This window comes from Hyla sarda, chromosome 2, assembly GCF_029499605.1.
Source record: "Hyla sarda isolate aHylSar1 chromosome 2, aHylSar1.hap1, whole genome shotgun sequence".
Lineage (NCBI taxonomy): Eukaryota > Metazoa > Chordata > Amphibia > Anura > Hylidae > Hyla > Hyla sarda.
In genome coordinates, this window is record NC_079190.1 from 42449558 (window position 1) to 42472903 (window position 23346).

General features: G+C 44.7%; 1 protein-coding gene across 1 annotated transcript in view; it reads right to left on the reverse strand.

Moving 5' to 3' along the window:
• Positions 1-823: 823 nt before the first annotated feature.
• ALKBH8 (alkB homolog 8, tRNA methyltransferase) overlaps positions 824-23346 on the reverse strand; it is a 61015-nt gene continuing 38492 nt past the window's right edge. The window contains exons 8-12 of the mRNA XM_056560329.1: positions 18330-18436; positions 9691-9842; positions 7751-8010; positions 3900-4049; positions 824-1387 (exon numbers count right to left, since the gene is read on the reverse strand). Coding sequence (XP_056416304.1) covers positions 926-1387; positions 3900-4049; positions 7751-8010; positions 9691-9842; positions 18330-18436 — 1131 coding nt within the window. The 3' untranslated portion in view covers positions 824-925. The remainder of the gene's footprint in view (positions 1388-3899; positions 4050-7750; positions 8011-9690; positions 9843-18329; positions 18437-23346) is intronic.

A 23346-nucleotide genomic window follows, 5' to 3' on the forward strand; every position in this document is an offset into this window, starting at 1 on the left:
ACACATTTGACATGTTGTCTTGCTCCTAAGACCCACTGCAGTCCCAAGTAACAGACAGGTGAAGTGCATGGCAGTGTGTGCCTCACTCTCCTGCTGTCACTCAAACCCGACCCTTTTACTGCATAAATCTAAGGAGTGAAAAGGTTGGACGGAGTGGTCCAACTGGGGTGTGAAGAGCACTACATAGGGCTATAACTCACAGGAATGAGATCTAAACTGTTGACATGTCTGGTTAAGTAACCTACATCTATTCTTAGGTATATGTTTGTGAACCTATTTATTAACACAATCTTACAAACCGCAGTAAAACAGTTTTCAATGGCAAGAGTAATATAAGCAGATTACCAGATGGTTTGTGGTGGTAGAATCTGCAGATTTGGATGACAATAATCTAAAGAAAGTGGCCATCTTAGAGCTCCCTGAGAAGTAGAGCTCTAGTACCTATTGACTAAAATAACTATATATTAAGAGGGTCTGTGCGCCCCCTAACATGAATAGCTACTAGCCATTATAGTAAGTAGAGAAAACACAAAGCACTTAGTTGTGTCAGTATTATATCCCGCTGATGCTATAAACACCTGTTATAGAAAACCCCTTTAAATTAATGACAAGGTGCACTGAACGTTATCCTGTGATGCTTCTGACAAACAGTAGTAAAAGAGGCTCAGTAAAGTCTATGTAGCAATAGCTTAAACAGAGAATCCCTGCACGCCACATAAATCTTGCTATTCTGATACACAGCCATTATTTCTAGTGAGATCATGCCACCTAGTGTCGGCTGATGGGCTGCACTTAAAAAAAATGTAATCCATTAAAATTTATCCATAGTCACATATCACTTTATTAAATTACAAATGCAATAAAATATTTAAAAAATAAAATAAAATCAGCCTCCAGCTCCAGGACCATTCTTCTTTCTCCAGTGTTATAACTTTTCCAAAATGACGCACCAGTTTCCCTGATCATGGTAACTGTGCCGGACGGTCACATCGCTGACTCTGCTACACAACGCTTCCAGCTCGCCTTCCCGGAACACGTGATAATATCGGTGATAGACTGAGCCTGGCACCAGCTGGTTTTCCACCTTGGCATTAGTGGCTTCATTATTTTTAGCATGATTGTTTGCTTTCAGATGCCAAGGAACTAAAAGGTCCTGAGAATCAAATGCCGTCCTGTTAGTGTGTACGGGGAGTTCTGCAGCTGACCCCGGAGGAGGCTGATCAGACTTGGCGTTCTGGAGGATCGCCTCACTTGATGTCTTGCCTTCCTTGAGATACTTTGACTTGTTCTTCTTGTACTCCTGCTCCATAGCCCAGACGTAAACAAGAGCTTTTCCTCCACTTCTAAGAAGACGCAGTAATTCTTGTATAGCTGCCAGTCTTCTTTCCTGAAAGTAAAAATCTACAAAGGTAACAAAGAAAATCTTGATCCCTTTCTGGGCAGTTGTAGGTATAATACGGATGTAGATGTGTATGAGGTATGGTGCAGATGTAGATATGTATGAGGTATGGTGCAGATGTAGATGTGTATGAGGTATGGTGCAGCTGTAGATGTGTATGAGGTATGGTGTGGCTGTAGATGTGTATGAGGTATGGTGCGGCTGTAGATGTGTATGAGGTATGGTGCGGCTGTTGATGTGCATGAGGTATGGTGCGGCTGTAGATGTGCATGAGGTATGGTGCGGCTTTAGATGAGTATGAGGTATGGTGTGGCTGTAGATGTGTATGAGGTATGGTGCGGCTGTAGATGTGTAGGAGGTATGGTGTAGCTGTAGATGTGTATGAGGTAAGGTGTGGCTGTAGATGTGTATGAGGTATGGTGCAGATGTAGATGTGTATGAGGTATGGTGTGGCTGTAGATGTGTATGAGGTATGGTGCGGCTGTAGATGTGTATGAGGTATGGTGTGGCTGTAGATGTGTATGAGGTATGGTGCAGATGTAGATGTGTATAAAGTATGGTGCAGATGTAGATGTGTATGAGGTATGGTGCAGATGTAGATATGTATGAGGTATGGTGCGGCTGTAGATGTGTATGAGGTATGGTGCAGATGTAGATGTGTATGAGGTATGGTGCAGCTGTAGATGTGTATGAGGTATGGTGCGGCTGTAGATGTGTATGAGGTATGGTATAGCTGTAGATGTGTATGAGGTATGTTGCGGCTGTAGATGTGTATGAGGTATGGTGCAGATGTAGATGTGTATGAGGTATGGCGAGGCTGTAGATGTGTATGAGGTATGGTGCAGATGTAGATGTGTATGAGGTATGGTGCAGCTGTAGATGTGTATTAGGTATGGTGTAGCTGTAGATGTGTATGAGGTATGGTGTAGCTGTAGATGTGTATGAGGTAAGGTCTGGCTGTAGATGTGTATGAGGTATGGTGCGGCTGTAGATGTGTATGAGGTATGGTGCAGATGTAGATGTGTATGAGGTAAGGTCTGGCTGTAGATGTGTATGAGGTATGGTGCGGCTGTAGATAAGTAGGAGGTATGGTGCGGCTGTAGATGTGTATGAGGTATGGTGCGGCTGTAGATGTGTATGAGGTATGGTGCGGCTGTAGATGTGAAGGAGGTATGGTGTGGCTCTAGAAAGGAATGGTGAGGCTGTAGATGTGTATGAGGTATGGTGCGGCTGTAAAAGTGTAGGAGGTATGGTGCGGCTGTAGATGTGTAGGAGGTATGGTGCGGCTGTAAATGTGTAGGAGGTATGGTGCGGCTGTAGATGTGTAGGAGGTATGGTGCGGCTGTAGATGTGTAGGAGGTATGGTGCGGCTGTAGATGTGTATGAGGTATGGTGTGGCTGTAGATGTGTAGGAGGTATGGTGCGGCTGTAGATGTGTAGGAGGTATGGTGCGGCTGTAAATGTGTAAGAGGTATGGTGTAGCTGTAGATGTGTAGGAGGTATGGTGCGGCTGTAGATGTGTATGAAGTATGGTGCGGCTCTAGATATGTATGAGGTATGGTGCGGCTGTAGATATGTATGAGGTATGGTGTGGCTGTAGATGTGTATGAGGTATGGTGCGGCTGTAGATATGTATGAGGTATGGTGCGGCTGTAGATATGTATGAGGTATGGTGCGGCTGTAAATGTGTATGAGGTATGGCGAGGCTGTAGATGTGTATGAGGTATGGTGCGGCTGTAGATGTGTATGAGGTATGGTGTGGCTGTAGATGTGTATGAGGTATGGTGTGACTGTAGATATGTATGAGGTATGGTGCGGCTGTAGATGTGTATGAGCTATGGTGCGGCTGTAGATGTGTATGAGGTATGGTGTGACTGTAGATGTGTATGAGGTATGGTGCGGCTGTAGAGGTGTATGAGCTATGGTGCGGCTATAGATGTGTATGAGGTATGGTGTGACTGTAGATGTGTATGAGCTATGGTGCGGCTATAGATGTGTATGAGGTATGGTGTGACTGTAGATGTGTATGAGGTATGGTGTGGCTGTAGATGTGTATGAGGTATGGCGAGGCTGTAGATGTGTATGAGGTATGGCGTGACTGTAGATGTGTATGAGCTATGGTGCGGCTATAGATGTGTATGAGGTATGGTGTGACTGTAGATGTGTATGAGGTATGGTGTGGCTGTAGATGTGTATGAGGTATGGTGTGGCCGTAGATGTGTATGAGGTATGGTGTGACTGTAGATGTGTATGAGGTATGGTGCGGCTGTAGATGTGTATGAGGTATGGTGTGGCCGTAGATGTGTATGAGGTATGGTGTGACTGTAGATGTGTATGAGGTATGGTGCGGCTGTAGATGTGTATGAGGTATGATGTGACTGTAGATGTGTATGAGGTATGGTGTGACTGTAGATGTGTATGAGTATGGTGTGACTGTATGTGTGTATTACAGCTGTGCCTGTTCAGTCATATTACAAGAAAGCATAATGATTATCCATACCTCGGTAGCAAAATGGTGGATGACTGCTATGGAGATACATGCATCAAATGAGCCGCTTCTAAAAGGAACAGACAGGGCATCGCAGACACAGGCTTCAAACTTCCTTTCCCCACAGATGTCCACAAGGTTCTTACTGCGGTCACAGCCGATCTGGGACAAGAAAACTAGAATGTTATAATCCACCAGGAACACCAAATACAGCAACATGAACAGGAGCAGAGGCTACAATATAGAAGGATTTATCACAATATTGCTTCACTTATACATTTTAGCTTTTATTGTCTATTGGAAGTCTTACGCACAGCTCTTGCTTTCTGTCCCACCTCCATATTTCAAACTTTATCTATCTAAAGCACAGGAAGCTTATGAGCAACTAACCACAAGTGAGAAAAGGACCTTGAGGAAAAATAACCTCAATAGGGTAAGATCCAGAAGTTCTTCTTTAATCCTTTCCAGCTTTGCACCATTTTTTTATAAGACACCAGTTTGTAAAACATTACTAAAGTGCTGTGTCAGAATGGTGTAGGTTAAAGGGGTACTCCACTGCCCCAGGGTTCGGAACATTTTGTTCCGAACGCTGGGTGCGGGCTGAGGGGGTCGTGACGCCACCGACACGCCCCCATCATGATGTCACGCCACGCCCCCTCAATGCAAGTCTATGGGAGAGGGCATGGCTGTCAGCAGAGAGACTGGAAAGAACTAACGTGCACAACTTCCTCTGTAGTATACAGCAGCTGATAAGTACTGGAAGGGTTAAGATTTTTAAATAGAAAAAAATTTACAAATTTGTAATCTGAGTTACCCATTAACAATTGGATGGTCTCCGTCCCATAGACAGAGAGCAGGGAGAGAAGCGCCATGTGCTTCTCTCCCCACTCCTTCTAGCAATCCAACCAAGGTGCCTCCAGCTGTGGCAAAACTGCAACTCCCAGCATGCCCGGACAGCCAACGGCTGTCCGGGCATGCTGGGAGTTGTAGTTTTGCCACAGCTGGAGGCAGCCTGGTTGGGAAACACTAAATCAGAAGGTCTGAATTGGTTCTGTGCTCAACCAAATGACATTACCGATCTCGTGTAGAGCTGTGGTGCATCACCAGACTTTCTGGATTACAGGCGGCCGGATTAAATGAATTTTAAAACACTTGGTTTAATAAAATCTAAATAAAGCGAATGGATGACCTCAAGTGTCAGCAGCACCTTGGAACCTAACCAGCCGCTGTTACAATCAGCGATACTGAAATGAACCTCCTTGGCTGAGGGATAGCAACCCGTCAAGATTATTTACAAGACATAAGCCCCTAAATGAATGCAGGCAGGGCCGAGCGTTTAACCAGACGGTCATGTGGAAAATGTTCTTATTATTGTGTAACAAGAAGGGAAAGAAAAATGACCTTGAGAGTGATCCTAACACACCGAGAAATGTTAATGAATTGTAAACTAATTGAAAGGAACAAAGAATATTACTTTGTAATTTGCATCTAAATTGCATGAAATACATTTCGGCACAGACTTGCTTTCTGTCCTTTAAAAAAAAAAAAAAAAAAAAAAAAAAGGACAGAAAAAAAAAAAAAAAAAAAAAGACAGGGAAAATGACAAAAGCGGGAGGGCTGAGTTATGGGCCTCCATTACGGTTTACGGGAGCTTATAATCATGGGCAAGTGGCGACATTTTCGTGCCCGCTCCTTGGCCTTATATGTTTATATAGGACTGAACCTGCAGCAAATATTGATGATGGAAATGTAGACCCCCCCCCCCCCCACCCCAAAAAAAAAAAAACTAAATAAATAAAACAGGGGACTATAAGGTTATGTTCACACAGCGGAATTTCCATGTTGAATTCCGTTAAAGAATTACACCGAAATTTACTTCCTATTGACTTCAATGGGATTCCACTCTCCCATTCACCCAGCTGTCTTGAATTCCGTTGAAGTCAATGGGGCTTCGAATTTCAGCAGAATTCTGCGCTTTGAAAACACAGAATCCCACTGAAATTCCGCAATTGTGCACGGAATTGTGGATATTCCGCCGTATGGACGTAGCCTTAGGCAGGGTTTATACTGAGAAATTTCAGAGCATAGTTCCGCATAGAAATTCTACTGCAGCAGAATCACTTTGCTGTCAATGGGATTCCGCTGCACAGCGCACACTTTGGAATTTCAGCAGCAGAGTTTCCGCCACTGAAATTCAGCAGATAGAATGATCTTGCTAATTTTTGGGTGGAATACATTGCAGTCTATGGGGATGGCAATGTCCAAACGGTCCTAATGCTTAATGTTTCAGTTGGCGGAGGGCAACCTCGGATTTTCTGGCCGGAATATATCCAACCCTGCGAATCCGAAATGAAAACCTAGCCTAAATGTTCCAGATCCTGGAGGAAAGTTCAAAGGGTTAATATAGGAAATAAAGAGCTGGATGGTTAAACTAACTTACAAGTGCGGATTAGGGCCCATTCACACTATGTATTTTCGGGGTTCCGCTGTGGAAAATACGGTGCAGCAACCTCCCATTGTTTTCAATGGGATCCTGCTGCACCATTTACACTATGGAATTTACACAGCGGAACCTCTGGACCCCAGACTCTGCCAAAACAATGAACATTTTCTTTATTTCGGCGGAATGCACTCGGAAAAGCATTGCCGCCTATGGAAACAGTCCTTGTGCAAGCTTGTTCAGCTGGTGCCCGCTGCAGATGGAATCTCTGCCTGGAATATCTATGGGAATTCCAGAAGGGAATGCTTAGAGACAGAGAATGCCCCCCTCCCCATTCTAGTTGCAGTTTTAGCCATCGTTCACACTAACGGAGCTCCGTCAGCAGTTCCGTCAAGTTCAGCAGAGAAAAAAAATGGTGCAAGCACTATTTTTTTCTCCACTAAATTCCTGTAAAATTAGCAGATCACCAACAGACCCCATGCAAGTGAATGCAGTACCCGGGAATACAGGAAGTGAGGGCGGGACAAGCAGGGCTCTGTGCAGGCTCCTGGCTTGTCAATCATCCTCATGTGTGAGGCCATAGCATGTCACAGAGCCTCACTACAAGCCCTGCTTGTCCTCAGTGTACAGAGCCCTGCTTGTCCTCAGTGTACAGAGCCCTGATTGTCCTCAGTGTACAGAGCCCTGCTTGTCCTCAGTGTACAGAGCCCTGCTTGTCCTCAGTGTACAGAGCCCTGCTTGTCCTCAGTGTACAGAGCCCTGCTTGTTCTCAGTTTACAGAGCCCTGCGTGTCCTTACTGCACAGAGCCCTGCTTGTCCTCAGTGCACAGAGCCCTGCTTGTCTTCAGTGCACAGAGCCCTGCTTGTCTTCAGTGCACAGAGCCCTGCTTGCCCTCAGTGTACAGAGCCCTGCTTGTCCTCAGTGTACAGAGCCCTGCTTGTCCTCAGTGCACAGAGCCCTGCTTGTACTCAGTGTACAGAGCCCTGCTTGTACTCAGTGTACAGAGCCCTGCTTGTCCTCAGTGTACAGAGCCCTGCTTGACCTCAGTGTACAGAGCCCTGCTTGTCCTCAGTGTACAGAGCCCTGCTTGTCCTCAGTGTACAGAGCCCTGCTTGTCCACAGTGTACAGAGCCCTGCTTGTCCTCAGTGTACAGAGCCCTGCTTGTCCTCAGTGTACAGAGCCCTGCTTGTCCTCAGTGTACAGAGCCCTGCTTGTCCATTCACACTTCCTATATTTGGACTCCTCATAGAGACACACAGGCTATAGCTGCAGGGACTTAAAAATATATACATATTTTTTAACCAATCTATATTACAATTATACATATAATGGAATTATCAACATTATATAAAAAGTTTTTGTTGATGACCGGTACACTTTAAATGAACTGCCATTTTTCATTCTTTACAATGCTTACTTACTATGTACAAACTCTTATTGATCCCAATATATTTGCCGTTGCCGCAGCCCACGTCAGCCACGAGAGAACCCGCTGATAAAGTCATAAGGAAGTCTACCACCTTGGGCCACGGAGTGTGTCTTGTGCTGCTGAAATGGCCAGCGATATCTTCATAGACCTTGTGAACATATTCCTTCTCCAGGGATTCAGGCTCTAATTCACCGACCCGAGGAGGAGATTCCTTCTCAATGACTTGTTGGCTATCGCACACTAATGGAAAAGCTGTACGGACACAGAACTAATTATTTCAAGTGATAACATCAAAATTGTTTTTCACTGGTATCAAATGGAATGTATCAATAGAAAAATATATTTTTAAATATTCAACTTTTTTATTTTAACCATATATTTCTTTACACTTTTCTTTAAAGGGGTTATCAAGGAATGGAAAAACAGAGATACTTTCTATTTTTTAAAAAACCCTCCCTGTCTGTCCCCAGATTGGGTGTGGTTTGGCAGCTCAGATCCATTGAAGTGAATGGAGCTAAGTTGTAATACCACACCCAACCTGGAGGCAGATGGGGAGCGGTTTTTGAAAGAAATTAGCTCTGTTTTTCTTTTGCTGGATAACCCCTTTAGGTTATATTGCAGTTTTCCCATTGTCCAATAGAGCAGTCACAGTAGGCTGACATTTTTATTCTGTAGCTCACTTGTCAACTTTGCTGTATAGATTGGGCAAGAATGAGCAGAGTTGCCTACAAGTACTATATCATTATAGGGTGGTGGAATTAATGACAACTACATGTATATTAACACTATATACACAGATCAGGCAGGATAGTAACAGTATACACATGGAAAAGGCAGGATAGCAACACTATACACATAGGTAAGGCAGGATGGTAACACTATACACATAGATAAGGCAGGATAGTAACACTATACACATAGATAAGGCAGGATAGTAAAACTATACACATGGAAAAGGCAGGATAGTAACACTATACACATGGAAAAGGCAGGATAGTAACACTATACACATAGATAAGGCAGGATAGTAACATTATACACATAGATAAGGCAGGATAGTAACACTATACACATAGATAAGGCAGGATAGTAACACTATACATATAGATAAGACAGGATAGTAACACTATACACACAGATCAGGCAGGATAGTAACACTATACACATAGATAAGGCATGATAGTAAAACTATACACATGGAAAAGGCAGGATAGTAACACTATACACATGGAAAAGGCAGGATAGTAACACTATACACATAGATAAGGCAGGATAGTAACCCTATACACATAGATAAGGCATGATAGTAAAACTATACACATGGAAAAGGCAGGATAGTAACACTATACACATGGAAAAGGCAGGATAGTAACATTATACACATAGATAAGGCAGGATAGTAACACTATACACATAGAGAAGGCAGGATAGTAACACTATACACATAGATAAGGCAGGATAGTAACACTATACACACAGATCAGGCAGGATAGTAACACTATACACACATCAGGCAGGATAGTAACACTATACACATAGATAAGGCAGGATAGTAACACTATACACACAAATCAGGCAGGATAGTAACACTATACACATGGAAAAGGCAGGATAGTAACACTATACACATAGATAAGACAGGATAGTAACACTACACACATGGAAAAGGCAGAATAGTAACACTATAGCTGGAGGCACAATGGTAGGGAAACACTGTGCTAGAGAAGGTTATACATGGATTCCTCAATATTGCCACAGCAAAAGCCCCTTTCATTCTAGCTCATAGAGGGGTCCCGAGCTGAAGACTTTCCCATATGATATAATGGTACATTCACACATACAGGATATGCTGCGGATACTGCAGACCCTGTACGTGTGAATGTACCCTAACACAACATATATACATGGTTTGTTACTTTAGGTAAGACTTACCACATTTACACGGGCAGTGTCTTATTTTCCTAAATGTAAAGGACGTTCTCGTACCCCTCTTGCTTAACGTTAGCTCTTCTGTGTTCCCGCTGACTGCGCCAACTCTCTGTCCTTCTGATACTTGAATAACATCGAACTTTCTTGGAGTAATGCTGGAATGAACCAAAGCCGTAATTATAGAGCGAGGATAAGACCAACACCGAGGAACAACAAGAGATCGTGACAGTGAAAAGCTCTAGAAATACAATGTCTTGAAACGCTCTCTCAGCGCCTCCAACATCATTACTCAAAAGGAGAAAAAAAAAGGGGTTTCTATTGAAAAGTAAATGAAGTGGAAATATCCATAAATAACTAATAATCTGCCCAGTCTACAAGATGTCCAGATCCTAGGAGAACCTAGACTTTGTAATCTGAACTAAATTTCATGGCATTTTCAAGGCATTCTCCAACAAAACAGTAATTTCCCTGTCTACAAAGTGAGAAGAACTTCACAGGGAATGTAAACAACTGGTTTAGTCACAGGACTAGGTACAATTCTTAAAGGGGTACACCAGCATTTGATAACATAACAAACTTTGTTTTCTGTACTTTACTTGTCAACTTTTTTGTACAGACTTGGTCATAATGAGCAGAGTCATCTACAAGTATATAGAGGGACATTTATCAATGTTTGCTTATGTATTCTTTTTTTTAGTAATTTTTTCCTTACTTTTTTTTTGCTTATGTGCGACGTATTTATCAACTGGTTTCAGCCTGTTGATAATTTTCTTTTACGTAAGCAATTTTTCCTTTTTTACTTTGATAGTAGCTTTTTCTGCTCCATGTTTGAGCTGGAGTAAATTTAGTCAATTTTTAACGCTGTTGCGACTTTTTTTTGCGCAGTTGCGACTGTCGCAGTTAATAAATACCTGACTACCCGTAGTCCATTTTAAAATTATTACTACATAGTAAATTTTAGGAAGACTTGCTTTTCTCGCTTTCCAGTCAAAATGTCGCACGAAAAATCGTGTAGTCGCAGTTGCGACAATTTTGAGACAATTATAGTAAAGAAAACCTGACTAAACCCGTTGATAAATGTCCATAATAGAGAATACATGGAAGGGGTGCATTCAACCTGTGCTCCGTGCACAGTCAGAGTCCAGCACCATTCTGGAGTTTGTGGGGGGTCCCAGTGGTCAGACCCCGCCCCCCAACACACAATCAGACTCTTAACCCATATCCTGAGGAACGCTGAAGTACCCCTTTGATGCGAGATGCAAAAACCTGAAACTTTTACAGAAGAACATAAGAGAACACTAAGGAGCGTGTTAAGGGGAATGGGTCATCAGGAAATTATCTATTTAAGTTTATTTGTTGAACAGATATTTTTTTACATTTTTGGTGAGGCTTCTTCTAATTTTCCATTTTACTATCTGTCATATAAAATAATCTTGGAATCTTGCAGTTTTCATTCTGGCCACTAGACCAAATAACTGATGCTTCCTGTGTTGCAGAATATACTTCTCAGCAGTCTCTTCCGCTTCACCACGGATAGGAGTAAAGAGAAAGTTTAGAGCAGTATATAGATAAGACAGGACCAGGGCATACACAATAGGTGATGGTCACAGCTTCCCTTATCCCTGCAGACTGAACTCATGCAGCTGCTGTAAAGTGTCTTTAAATTATGTTAACAGAGCAGAGCAGAAGCTCACACAAGATGGTTGTCAATATAATAATGTCCAAAAAAAGGTACAATCAGAAACAGATAGAGAAAAAAAGAAAAAGAACATGTTGGTATCTGGCTCTTATCAGTACAAAAACAAAAAACAAATATACATATAAAAACAAATCAAATATTCCCTTTAAACATAGGAGAGGCAGCCCAGAATGCATACAATCTGTATATCACTCCTTCACCCCATATGAAACTTATGTGGAGAGTGGTGGGTCTCACATAAATATTTGTCTATTTGTCTAATATTTGTCTAATATATGGGTCTTTCATTTAAAATGTACCAGTCATTAGCAAAAATGTTTTATATAATGTAGAAAATAACATTATATGTATATGTGTAATATACATTGGTTAAAACAATGTGTATATTTTTATCCCTGTAGCTATTGCCTGGGTGTCTCTGTGAGGACAAGCGGGGCTCTGTACACTGAGGACAAGCGGGGCTCTGTGCACTGAGGACAAGCAGGGCTCTGTGCACTGAGGACAAGCAGGGCTCTGTGCACTGAGGACAAGCAGGGCTCTGTGCACTGAGGACAAGCAGGGCTCTGTGCACTGAGGACAAGCAGGGCTCTGTGCACTGAGGACAAGCAGGGCTCTGTGCACTGAGGACAAGCAGGGCTCTGTACACTGAGGACAAGCAGGGCTCTGTACACTGAGGACAAGCAGGGCTCTGTACACTGAGGACAAGCAGGGCTCTGTACACTGAGGACAAGCAGGGCTCTGTACACTGAGGACAAGCAGGGCTCTGTACACTGAGGACAAGCAGGGCTCTGTACACTGAGGACAAGCAGGGCTCTGTACACTGAGGACAAGCAGGGCTCTGTACACTGAGGACAAGCAGGGCTCTGTACACTGAGGACAAGCAGGGCTCTGTACACTGAGGACAAGCAGGGCTCTGTACACTGAGGACAAGCAGGGCTCTGTACACTGAGGACAAGCAGGGCTCTGTACACTGAGGACAAGCAGGGCTCTGTACACTGAGGACAAGCAGGGCTCTGTACACTGAGGACAAGCAGGGCTCTGTACACTGAGGACAAGCAGGGCTCTGTACACTGAGGACAAGCAGGGCTCTGTACACTGAGGACAAGCAGGGCTCTGAACACTGAGGACAAGCAGGGCTCTGAACACTGAGGACAAGCAGGGCTCTGAACACTGAGGACAAGCAGGGCTCTGAACACTGAGGACAAGCAGGGCTCTGTTCACTGAGGACAAGCAGGGCTCTGTTCACTGAGGACAAGCAGGGCTCTGTACACTGAGGACAAGCAGGGCTCTGTAAACTGAGGACAAGCAGGGCTCTGTACACTGAGGACAAGCAGGGCTCTGTACACTGAGGACAAGCAGGGCTCTGTACACTGAGGACAAGCAGGGCTCTGTACACTGAGGACAAGCAGGGCTCTGTTCACTGAGGACAAGCAGGGCTCTGTTCACTGAGGACAAGCAGGGCTCTGTACACTGAGGACAAGCAGGGCTCTGTACACTGAGGACAAGCAGGGCTCTATACACTGGACAAGCAGGGCTCTGTACACTGAGGACAAGCAGGGCTCTGTGCACTGAGGACAAGCAGGGCTCTGTGCACTGAGGACAAGCAGGGTTCTGTGCACTGAGGACAAATAGGGCTATCTGCACTCATGACACGCAGGGCTCTGTGCACTGAGGACAAGCCAGGGTTTGTACACTGAGGATAAGCAGGGCTCTATACACTGAGGACAAGCAGGGCTCTGTGCACTGAATAATGTAGGAAGTGCCAAGGGGCAACTCAGCTCACTCACCACACCGTAATATAGTCCTGGGCTTCATAGGGAGAGAGCAGTCTGGAGCATGAACACACGGGCCGCTTCCCGTTAATGGCATATGGAAAGAAGGTGAGAAGTTCAGCTCGCTGACCAGAAAATTAAAACGTAACCTATACTATGGACGGTTAAAATCCATGAGGACAAAAATAACTAAATGAAGAATAAAAACATCGCACCGACGCGTTTCGGGCTACAGATGAGCCCTTAATCATGGCAATGCATAAGCGGACAGTGCCCGTTTATATATGAAATACCATATTGAAAACATACCGGAGATCCAATGACCTCGGAGTCCAGCGTCTGACATCAGATCCGGTCCGACAGGCGCGTCACAGCAAAGTAAGAACCGAAGTGGACTAATCGCTTGGTGACAGCATACCCAAAATGCGGGCCGGCTGACGGCAGTCGTGGACAACGGGAACAAATAACAATAATTCAAAGTGAATAAAGTTGAATATCGTCTGTGTATCTAAAACATAAGTGCACAATGCAAAATATCCCTTCTAGGTTTGAGTATACATAGAGAGGAACGGTAGGAGATCATAAGGGCTGCGGCAAATAAGTCGCCGCATGTAACCAGAAAAAACGCACCATAATCGCAACGACTAGTATGCGATTAAAAAGTAATAACAATGATTGCACAAATGTCATAATAGAAACTTATGGAGATGTCACGTTTGTGGGGGAGTTATACCACATTATAGTAAACAACTAAGGTAATGTATACCATGAAAAAAAAAAAAAAAAAAAAAGGGGGGGGGGGGGGGAGGTTGTACTCCCTTAATAGATATACATGAGGTAATTCCTAAAATTTGACCCATCTGGTGCACGGCAGTCTAGTGATATCTATTAAGGGAGTACAACCTCCCCCCCCCCCCCTTTTTTTTTTTTTTTTTTTTCATGGTATACATTACCTTAGTTGTTTACTATAATGTGGTATAACTCCCCCACAAACGTGACATCTCCATAAGTTTCTATTATGACATTTGTGCAATCATTGTTATTACTTTTTAATCGCATACTAGTCGTTGCGATTATGGTGCGTTTTTTCTGGTTACATGCGGCGACTTATTTGCAGCAGCCCTTATGATCTCCTACCGTTCCTCTCTATGTATACTCAAACCTAGAAGGGATATTTTGCATTGTGCACTTATGTTTTAGATACACAGACGATATTCACCTTTATTCACTTTGAATTATTGTTATTTGTTCCCGTTGTCCACGACTGCCGTCAGCCGGCCCGCATTTTGGGTATGCTGTCACCAAGCGATTAGTCCACTTCGGTTCTTACTTTGCTGTGACGCGCCTGTCGGACCGGATCTGATGTCAGACGCTGGACTCCGAGGTCATTGGATCTCCGGTATGTTTTCAATATGGTATTTCATATATAAACGGGCACTGTCCGCTTATGCATTGCCATGATTAAGAGCTCATCTGTAGCCCGAAAGGCGTCGGCGCAATGTTTTTATTCTTCATTTAGTTATTTTTGTCCTCATGGATTTTAACCGTCCATAGTATAGGTTACATTTTAATTTTCTGGTCAGCGAGCTGAACTTCTCACCTTCTTTCCATCTGTGCACTGAAGACAAGCAGGGCTCTGTGCAATGAAGTCAAGCATGGCTCTGTGCACTGAGGACAAGCAGGGCTCTGTGCCCTGAGGACAAGCAGGGCTCTGTGCCCTGAGGACAAGCAGGGCTCTGTGCCCTGAGGACAAGCAGGGCTCTGTGCCCTGAGGACAAGCAGGGCTCTGTGCCCTGAGGACAAGCAGGGCTCTGTGCACTGAGGACAAGCAGGGCTCTGTGCACTGAGGACAAGCAGGGCTCTGTGCACTGAGGACAAGCAGGGCTCTGTGCACTGCGCGCAAGCAGGGCTCTGTACACTGAGGGCAAGCAGGACTCTGTACACTGAGGGCAAGCAGGACTCTGTACACTGAGGACAAGCAGGGCTCTGTACACTGAGGACAAGCAGGGCTCTGTACACTGAGGACAAGCAGGGCTCTGTACACTGAGGACAAGCAGGGCTCTGTACACTGAGGACAAGCAGGGCTATGTACACTGAGGACAAGCAGGGCTATGTACACTGAGGACAAGCAGGGCTCTGTACACTGAGGACAAGCAGGGCTCTTTGCACTGAGGACAAGCAGGGCTCTGTGCACTGAGGACAAGCAGGGCTCTGTGCACTGAGGACAAGCAGGGCTCTGTGCACTGAGGACAAGCAGGGCTCTGTACACTCAGGACAAGCAGGGCTCTGTACACTCAGGACAAGCAGGGCTCTGTACACTCAGGACAAGCAGGGCTCTGTACACTCAGGACAAGCAGGGCTATGTACACTGAGGCTTTGTGAAATGCACCGGCTCAAACAGCAGGATGATTGACAAGCCAAGAGCCTGCACAGAGCCCTGCTTGTCCTACTCTCACTTCCTGAATTTGGACTCCTCACAGAGATGCACAGGCAACAGCTTCAGGGACAGCATTTTTTGACCCAAAAATATACACATTTTTAACCAACGTATATTACAAATATACCTATAATGGTATTAGCTACATTATATAAAAAGTTTTTGCTAATGACAGGTACACTTTAAGAAAAACCTTTGATATATCGTGCAGAAATGTGAAATGTTTTGTTCAGACAAGGCCTGAGTTTTAGATCCTGACCGATCGCTTGATATAGGCAGGGGAAGTGCAGGCTAAGCGTGTGTTTTCCCATGTGTACACCACATGACATAGACGGCCTCATAATCTAAGACTATGGGACACTCTAGGCACATGCTGATACAGGTCCTGTACTTTTCCTTGTAAATATGTGGATTTAAAATAGACCTACCAATTGCAAACTACTGGTGAGAGCTGAGAGAACTGTATACTGCTATTTCAAGCATTTGCTATGTACATGCACCTCCATTCATAGAAGTGCCAACTACCCCCTGTACTCAACTATGGGACCATCTCAGTCCCATAGACAGCGGGGAGAGAAGCCCTCCACTGCATGCTTCTCTCCCCACATGTTCTAGCTATTCACCAAGGTCTCAACACTCACAGACCCTAACCGATCAAAACTTTTATGTCTCTAGGACATGCTAAAAGTTTTTTTGTGACAGGTACATTTAATGGTCTTCATAAAAATGAGAAAAAGTCAGTCAAACCTGACAGATTATGTTGAAGAAGTGAAGGATTGGACATGTTGGTTTTTAACTGCCCAATCCTTTTGATCTTAGAGGAATAAGCTACTGGCTAAGGGGTCTAGCACCAGTTTATACCTCTCTTTTTTCCCCATTGAAAATACATGAACGCTCGGCCAAGTCGAGCAGCCATGTATATGGGGGAATTGGGAATAACAGCAGTCATTTGATTAAACATTCGGCTGACACCTATTACAGATGTATGGGTACCCTTTGGCTGAACTCTACATGTCTTATATTCCATCTGGTATGGCATGTGTATGCCAGTATCTGTGCTACCACTGATCTCCTTTTTCTATTTGATACTTTGTGATCATTGGCAGATACATTATATAATACGTATAATAAACTATATGACTCCTACACTACCATAAAATTAGATTTTTTTTTAAACATAGTTCTTTGTTTTTTCTTGCAAAATAATTTAGTATCTAGGTGCCGAGATTTTTGTCTCTTTTTGTCTGTTGTCAGCAGGGACAGCTTTAAATATTAATGTATAAAGAGTAGGAGAGGCTCTTATCAACTAGCTTCCTGGGACCCGAGCTACTTAAATAACACCTATACCCACGGTGTAAAAAAATGCAATAAATAAAAAATGGAAATTGATGTTCAGGGTCAATGAATATTGGATGAGGATATGTTTATTATAATAAAATATATATGATAGTTAAAGTGTGTGCCGAACCTCACAGGGCCCTTGTGGGTCGGCAAATACACAATAAAAATTCACGATATACAAATATAATATGGCAATTGTAACTAATATCAACAGGTAATTAGTAAAATTCATAAAATTTTTAAAAATTTATAAAAAATAAAGAGTGTCCACAGTATCCGATAAAACAGCCCAAATTATCCACAGTGTCCGATAAATCAATCAAAATGATCCACAGTATCCGATAAGCCAGCCGAAAAAAATAGAGAAATTCTTGAGAAATAGATGTAATAGTTCAGATGGTGGGTACCATGAAAATAAAGTGCATATTAATCTCTTAGTAGTTTTGTTCAAATGAATCCCCTTGGATGTGAATCGTTTGTAATCCGATGTATAAGTTCTGGCTCTTTGTGCAAAGAGCCCGCTGCTAGAGACTGGGCAGTCTCAACGATATGCAGCGATGTCTGAAGTGAGCTTATAGGGAGGAAACAATGTTGCAAGACAAGTGATACTATGTATGCATACAATTGTGTAAAGGGTTTAGTTCTCTTGAATGAAACACCTGCTGCTAGAGATTTTGCGGTCTCAAATTATGCAGTTGATTTTGGTGGGCAAATAAACAGGGGACTGTAGCGCTTCAAAAGTACAGCATAGCTGTATACATAGTACCTGATGTGGCGCTGGTTGTCCCGGCTTGGTACAGATGATGGTCGGCTGTTAGAGACACGGCTTGTCTCAAAAGATACAGCAAATTGTAGAGGATCCGATCCTTGTAAAGGCTCTGATAATTAGCCCGGTGTGGCGTATCCCCGTGGCTGGCTTATCGGACACTGTGGATCATTTTGACTGATTTATCGGACACTGTGGATCATTTTGGCTGTTTTATCGGATACTGTGGGGACACTTATATTTTTTTATACATTTTTTAAAATGTTATGAATTTTACTAATTACCTGTTGATATTATTTACAATTGCCGTATTACATTTGTATTGTGTATTTGCCGACCCACAAGGGCCCTGTGAGGTTCGGCACACACTTTAACTATCATATATATTTTATTATAATAAACATATCATCATCTAATATTCATTGACCCTGAGCCTCAATTTCTATTTTTTGTTTATATTAATGTGTTTGTTTTAAATCAAATTTATGTCATATCGAATACTTTGAATATTGAAAAATTGTGATCCTTTAGCGATCCCCCTTTTTTGGGCCATTTCTTTTTGCATGCTGGATGCTGTTACAGTGGAGCATTCACAGTATTACAGTCACCCCCCCTGTCAGTACATACCCATGTGTCCATAGATATCTAGCTTCTCCGCTCATCACCAGCAAACTGCGCCGGGGCACCATTACTGGGACACTGGTGCCATCTGGATGCCTGAAGTCCATAACAATCTGCAAATAAATAATGTTACTTAACTGGGTTTTTCGTGTGCCGTTCTAAAAGTGACTTTAAGAGATTATAAAGTGAAGGATAAATCCTCTCAAGTCTTTCTCTGTTCAGTTTTTAAAGTCTCTTCAAACAGAAGATAAAGCAGAAATTAACATTTTTCCTATTTTACCTAAGACCCAGAAGTCACATAATATTTAACTAAAGGATGAGGCTTTGGTTTTAGTTTTTTTTGCTATTGATAACAGAGTGTCATTTTAATGAATGATATAGAAAAGTGTATTTATTTCATCAATGTATTCGGCTATTTCCTGCAGCTCTGTAGAGAATTAAAGGGGTATTCTGGGTTTATACATCTTATCCCCTATCTATCGATCTCAGTGCAGCCCTCGGCATTCTGTGCAGGTCACTGCTTCCGAGAGGGGGACGTGACGTCATGGTCACACCACGCCCCATCCATTCATGTCTATGGGAGGGAGCGTGACTGTCGTCACGCCGCCTCCCATAGACATGAATGGAGGGGCGTGGCATGACGTACCCGTACCCAGCGGCGGTGCCCCTGCGATCATACATCTCACCCCCTATCCTTTGGATAGGGGATAAGATGTATAAACCCAGAATACCTCTTTAATAGAGCAGTGGCTCACATGCTCGTCTCACCGCTCCATTCAGTAGGGGGTCAGGGTGGATCAGACACTTTTCCAAATCCTGTGGATAGGGGATTAGTTTTTGGCGGTCCGTCAAATGGGGTAGATTGGTGCAAGCAAGTACAGAGGCAGCGTATAAGAAAAGATGGGATGGAATCACCTGGGCTTATATTTCAGCACTGGAAAGTTCTATGGAGGTAATAAAGGTATACGCTGAATCCTGATGACTAGTCCCATCTAGGCATTTACTTATTTACACCCCTGTTTTCCTGATGACAGGTCTGCTTTGAGGACAATAGATCGATACCGCTCTGTGCAATAGGGCCAGGGATCAGCTGGCTGATCGCTTCGTTCTGACATGCTAAAATATATTTATGGTCAAGGACTAAAAGTGCGAGTAGAATGTATATCTACCTAAACTAATCTGTGAGTGAAACGTGTTACTACTACACCTAACCTGCCCCTGGAATTAAATGCGCCGGTATTTATAACACGCAGGCCCCTCCCATAAATCCAGGCTGTGTCCAGCCTTTTACATACAGTCATGGCCATAAATGTTGGCACGCATTTTTCTAGAAAATAAAATATTTCTCACAGGACAGGTAAATATGATAATTGTTTTGTTTTGATTTTTTTTTTTTTTGCAGATCCCCGAACTAGACTGTGACAGATTTGCTGGACTACTGTTATGATGGTGCTTCTTTTAATTTTTAATAAAATGATCAACAAGGGTTGTGTGGAGGAGAACCTTGACTTTTTTTTTTTATAATTCATTTATTATGACGTGGGGTATATTTCCCAACCAGTCAGATATAATAAAACATTAGCAAGTAAAAACCCCTTTCACAAGTTACAAGTCACGCAAAAGAGAACTTTTTTTTTTTTTTTTACACATTACATTTATGGGGCTACAATATCTTTCTTTAATGCACTAGCCAGTCGGGCTAAAGCACCATCACGAGTGGCTACCAATGTTAACAATGGCTAAATCTGTACAAGTGGAGAGCCAGCCACACATCTTACTGTGTAATAAGGGGGTGTGCTGCCGCCAAATGATGTAAGAAACGGGACGCAAGAATGACGCATGGATTGTTCATGAGGCCCTGTCTGCAATATAGTTCAGCTGTGTAAAGGTTTATTAACCCCCTTGCTGCAAATGGACGTTCATTTACGTTCATCTGCGGCTCCTGAGGTATGATGCACGCTCAGCAGGTGAGCACGCATTATACCCAGCCGACTTTTCTATGGCAACAGAAAAGTCGGCTCCACCCAGCAGGATATACCCGCCTCCAGGCCACTGAGCTAATCAGTTTTACTCCCAGAGCAATAGGAGAAGACCGACAGGTCAAAAGAAAGACCACGAACTGTCCGAGAACCAGAAGAAAAATAACTGAACACACCCTCGGACAGATAACCGAATAGGAACACCAGAAAAGGGTGGGAGCTGTGTCCCACAATGGATCCTTTGAGAAAGAGATTTTACGGTCGGTAAGCATAAAAATCTCCTTTTCTCTATCGGCTCCATTGGGGGGGACACAGACAATGGGACGTACCAAAGCCGTACCACCGCCGCCTGCAGCACCTTACGGCCCAGACTAGCATCAGCCGATGCGAAGGTATGAACCTGGTAGAATCTCGAGAAAGTGTGCAAAGACGACCAGGTGGCCGCTTTACAGATCTGCGAGGCCGAGGCCTTGTTGCAGAGGGCCCAGGATGCCCCAAGAGAACGGGTGGAATGAGCCAAAACCCTGAAGGGTGGGATCTTCCCCTTGCAGCGGTATGCTTCTGAAATGGCAGATCGGATCCACCGAGAAATGGTGGCCTTGGAAGCAAGTTGTCCTTTACGACGACCTTTTGTAAGGACGAAAAAGGAATCGCACTGACCAAAGGAAGAGGTTGCAGAGAGATAGGCCCTAACAGCCCACACTACATCCAGATTGTGGAGTAAATGATCCCTGGGATGAGAAGGAGCGGGACAAAAGGACGGAAGGACGATGTCCTCATTGAGATGAAAAGCCGAAACGACCTTAGGCAAAAAGGAAGGATCTGGCCAGAAAACAACCTTGTCCTGGTGAATTACCAGAAAAGGAGAATGGCAGGAGAGAGCTGCCAGTTCAGATACTCTCCTAATGGAAGTAATAGCTATAAGGAACGCCACCTACCAGGAAAGGAGGTGAAGGGAAACATCCTTGAGAGGTTCAAAAGGGGCGCCCTGTAGGGCACCCAGAACTAGATTCAAGTCCCAAGGGGGAGAAAGGGACCGATAAGGAGGGGCCGCATGTGCCACTCCTTGGATTAAGGTCCGACATGAGAATTGGATGCCAAAGGATGCTGAAAAAGAATAGAAAGGGCTGAAACCTGACCCTTAAGGGAGCTGAGAGCCAGCCCCTGTTCCAACCCCGACTGCACAAAGGAGAGAAGACGGGGGACGGAAAAAGTAACAGGAGAAAAAGTCTGAGCTTCGCACCAACGAAAATAAGACCGCCAGGTACGGTGGTAAATTTTCGCAGAGGAAGGCTTGCGAGCCCTGAGCATGGTGCAAATCACTTGGGAATAGAAACTGTGGGCCCTTAAAACCACGGTCTCAACCGCCACACCGTCAAATGCAGCGACTGTAAACTGGGGTGGCAAAGGGGACCCTGTCACAGTAGGTCTGGACGAAGTGGAAGGCGCAACGGAACATCGTCCAGGAGCCTGATCACGTCGGCGTACCACGCCCTTCGGGGCCAATCTGGAGCCACGAGGATGGCTGGGACGCCCTCTGCTTTGAGCTTCCTCAGGACCTTGGGAAGGAGAGACAGGGGAGGGAACAGATAGGGCAGTGCAAAGCCCGACCACGGAATCACTAGGGCATCCACGGCTAGGGCCAGGGGGTCCCGGGACTTTGACACAAACGGAGGAATCTTCCGGTTGTGTCGAGACGTGAAGAGGTCCATGTCTGGAGTGCCCCAGAGGTTGCAGATCTGTGCGAATACCTCCGGATGCAGGGACCACTCGCCAGGGTCGGCCGAGGACCGGCTGAGAAAATCCGCTTCCCAGTTGAGCACTCCCGGAATGTGAATCGCCGAAATGGCCGGAACCTTGAGTTCCGCCCAGAGGAGAATCTTTGTCACCTCGGCCATGGTTGCTGAGCTGCGAGTGCCGCCCTGCCATTTGAGGTACGCCACGGCCGTGGCGTTGTCCGACTGGACACTGACAGGGCGGCCCTGAAGTAGGGACTCCCAATGAAGCAGACAAAGATGGATTGCCCTCAGTTCCAAGATTTTTATGGGGAGAGAAGCTTCCCGGGGAGACCAGAGGATCTTGGTAAAGACCTGCCGAGCTGTGGCCAGACCTTCCGGAACCGCAAAGCGGAGGTACCGCTGATGGCCGGGAAATATTGGAACATGGAGGTAAGCATCTTTGATGTCCACCGAGGAAAGAAACTCCCCTTGATCCATGGACGCCACCACTGAACGGAAAGATTCCATTCGGAAATGGCGGACCAGAAGATGTTGGTTGAGACGCTTGAGATCCAAGATTGGCCACACAGAACCGCCTTTCTTGGGTACCACGAAAAGGTTGGAATAGAAACCCCGAAAGCATTCCCTGGAAGGAACCGGGACAATGACTCCCTGGATGAGAAGGGACTGAAGTTCCCCCCCAAAATCTCTTGCTAGCGAAGGGGACCGGGGGGCCCGGGACAGAAAAAAAAATCAATCCCTCGGAAGGAAGGCAAATTTGATTCGGTATCCATTGGACACCATGTCCCTGACCCAGGAGTCCAGAATGTGCTCGGTCCAGACGTCTCGGAAGAATAAGAGACGACCTCCCACCCGAGAAAAATCTGCGGGTGGGGGCGTCCCTTCATGCAGAAGTAGGTTTGCGGGTACCCGATTTGGCCGCAAAACGGCCGGAACGGTTGTCCGACATCCAAGAGGGGCGCGCTCAGAAGGAGGGAACCTTTTTGTCCCTCGAGGGAGCCTGCCCAGACCCTTTATTTTGACCAAAAGTCCGAAAGGAACGGAAAGAAGAGGACTTCCTACGGGAAGTAGTGCAAGCCTTATTCTGAGGCAATAAGGAACTCTTGCCGCTCGTCGCATCTGAGATAATCTCGTCAAGGTGTTTACCAAAAAGTCGGGAACTGGCAAATGGGAGCTCAGTGAGAGACTTCTTGGAGGCAGAATCCGCGGCCCAAGCTTTGAGCCACATGGAGCAAAGGAGGGCCACCAGGTTACCATTGGCAAAGGCAGCACAGCGGTCTGACTGCATGGAAGCAGAGCACAGAA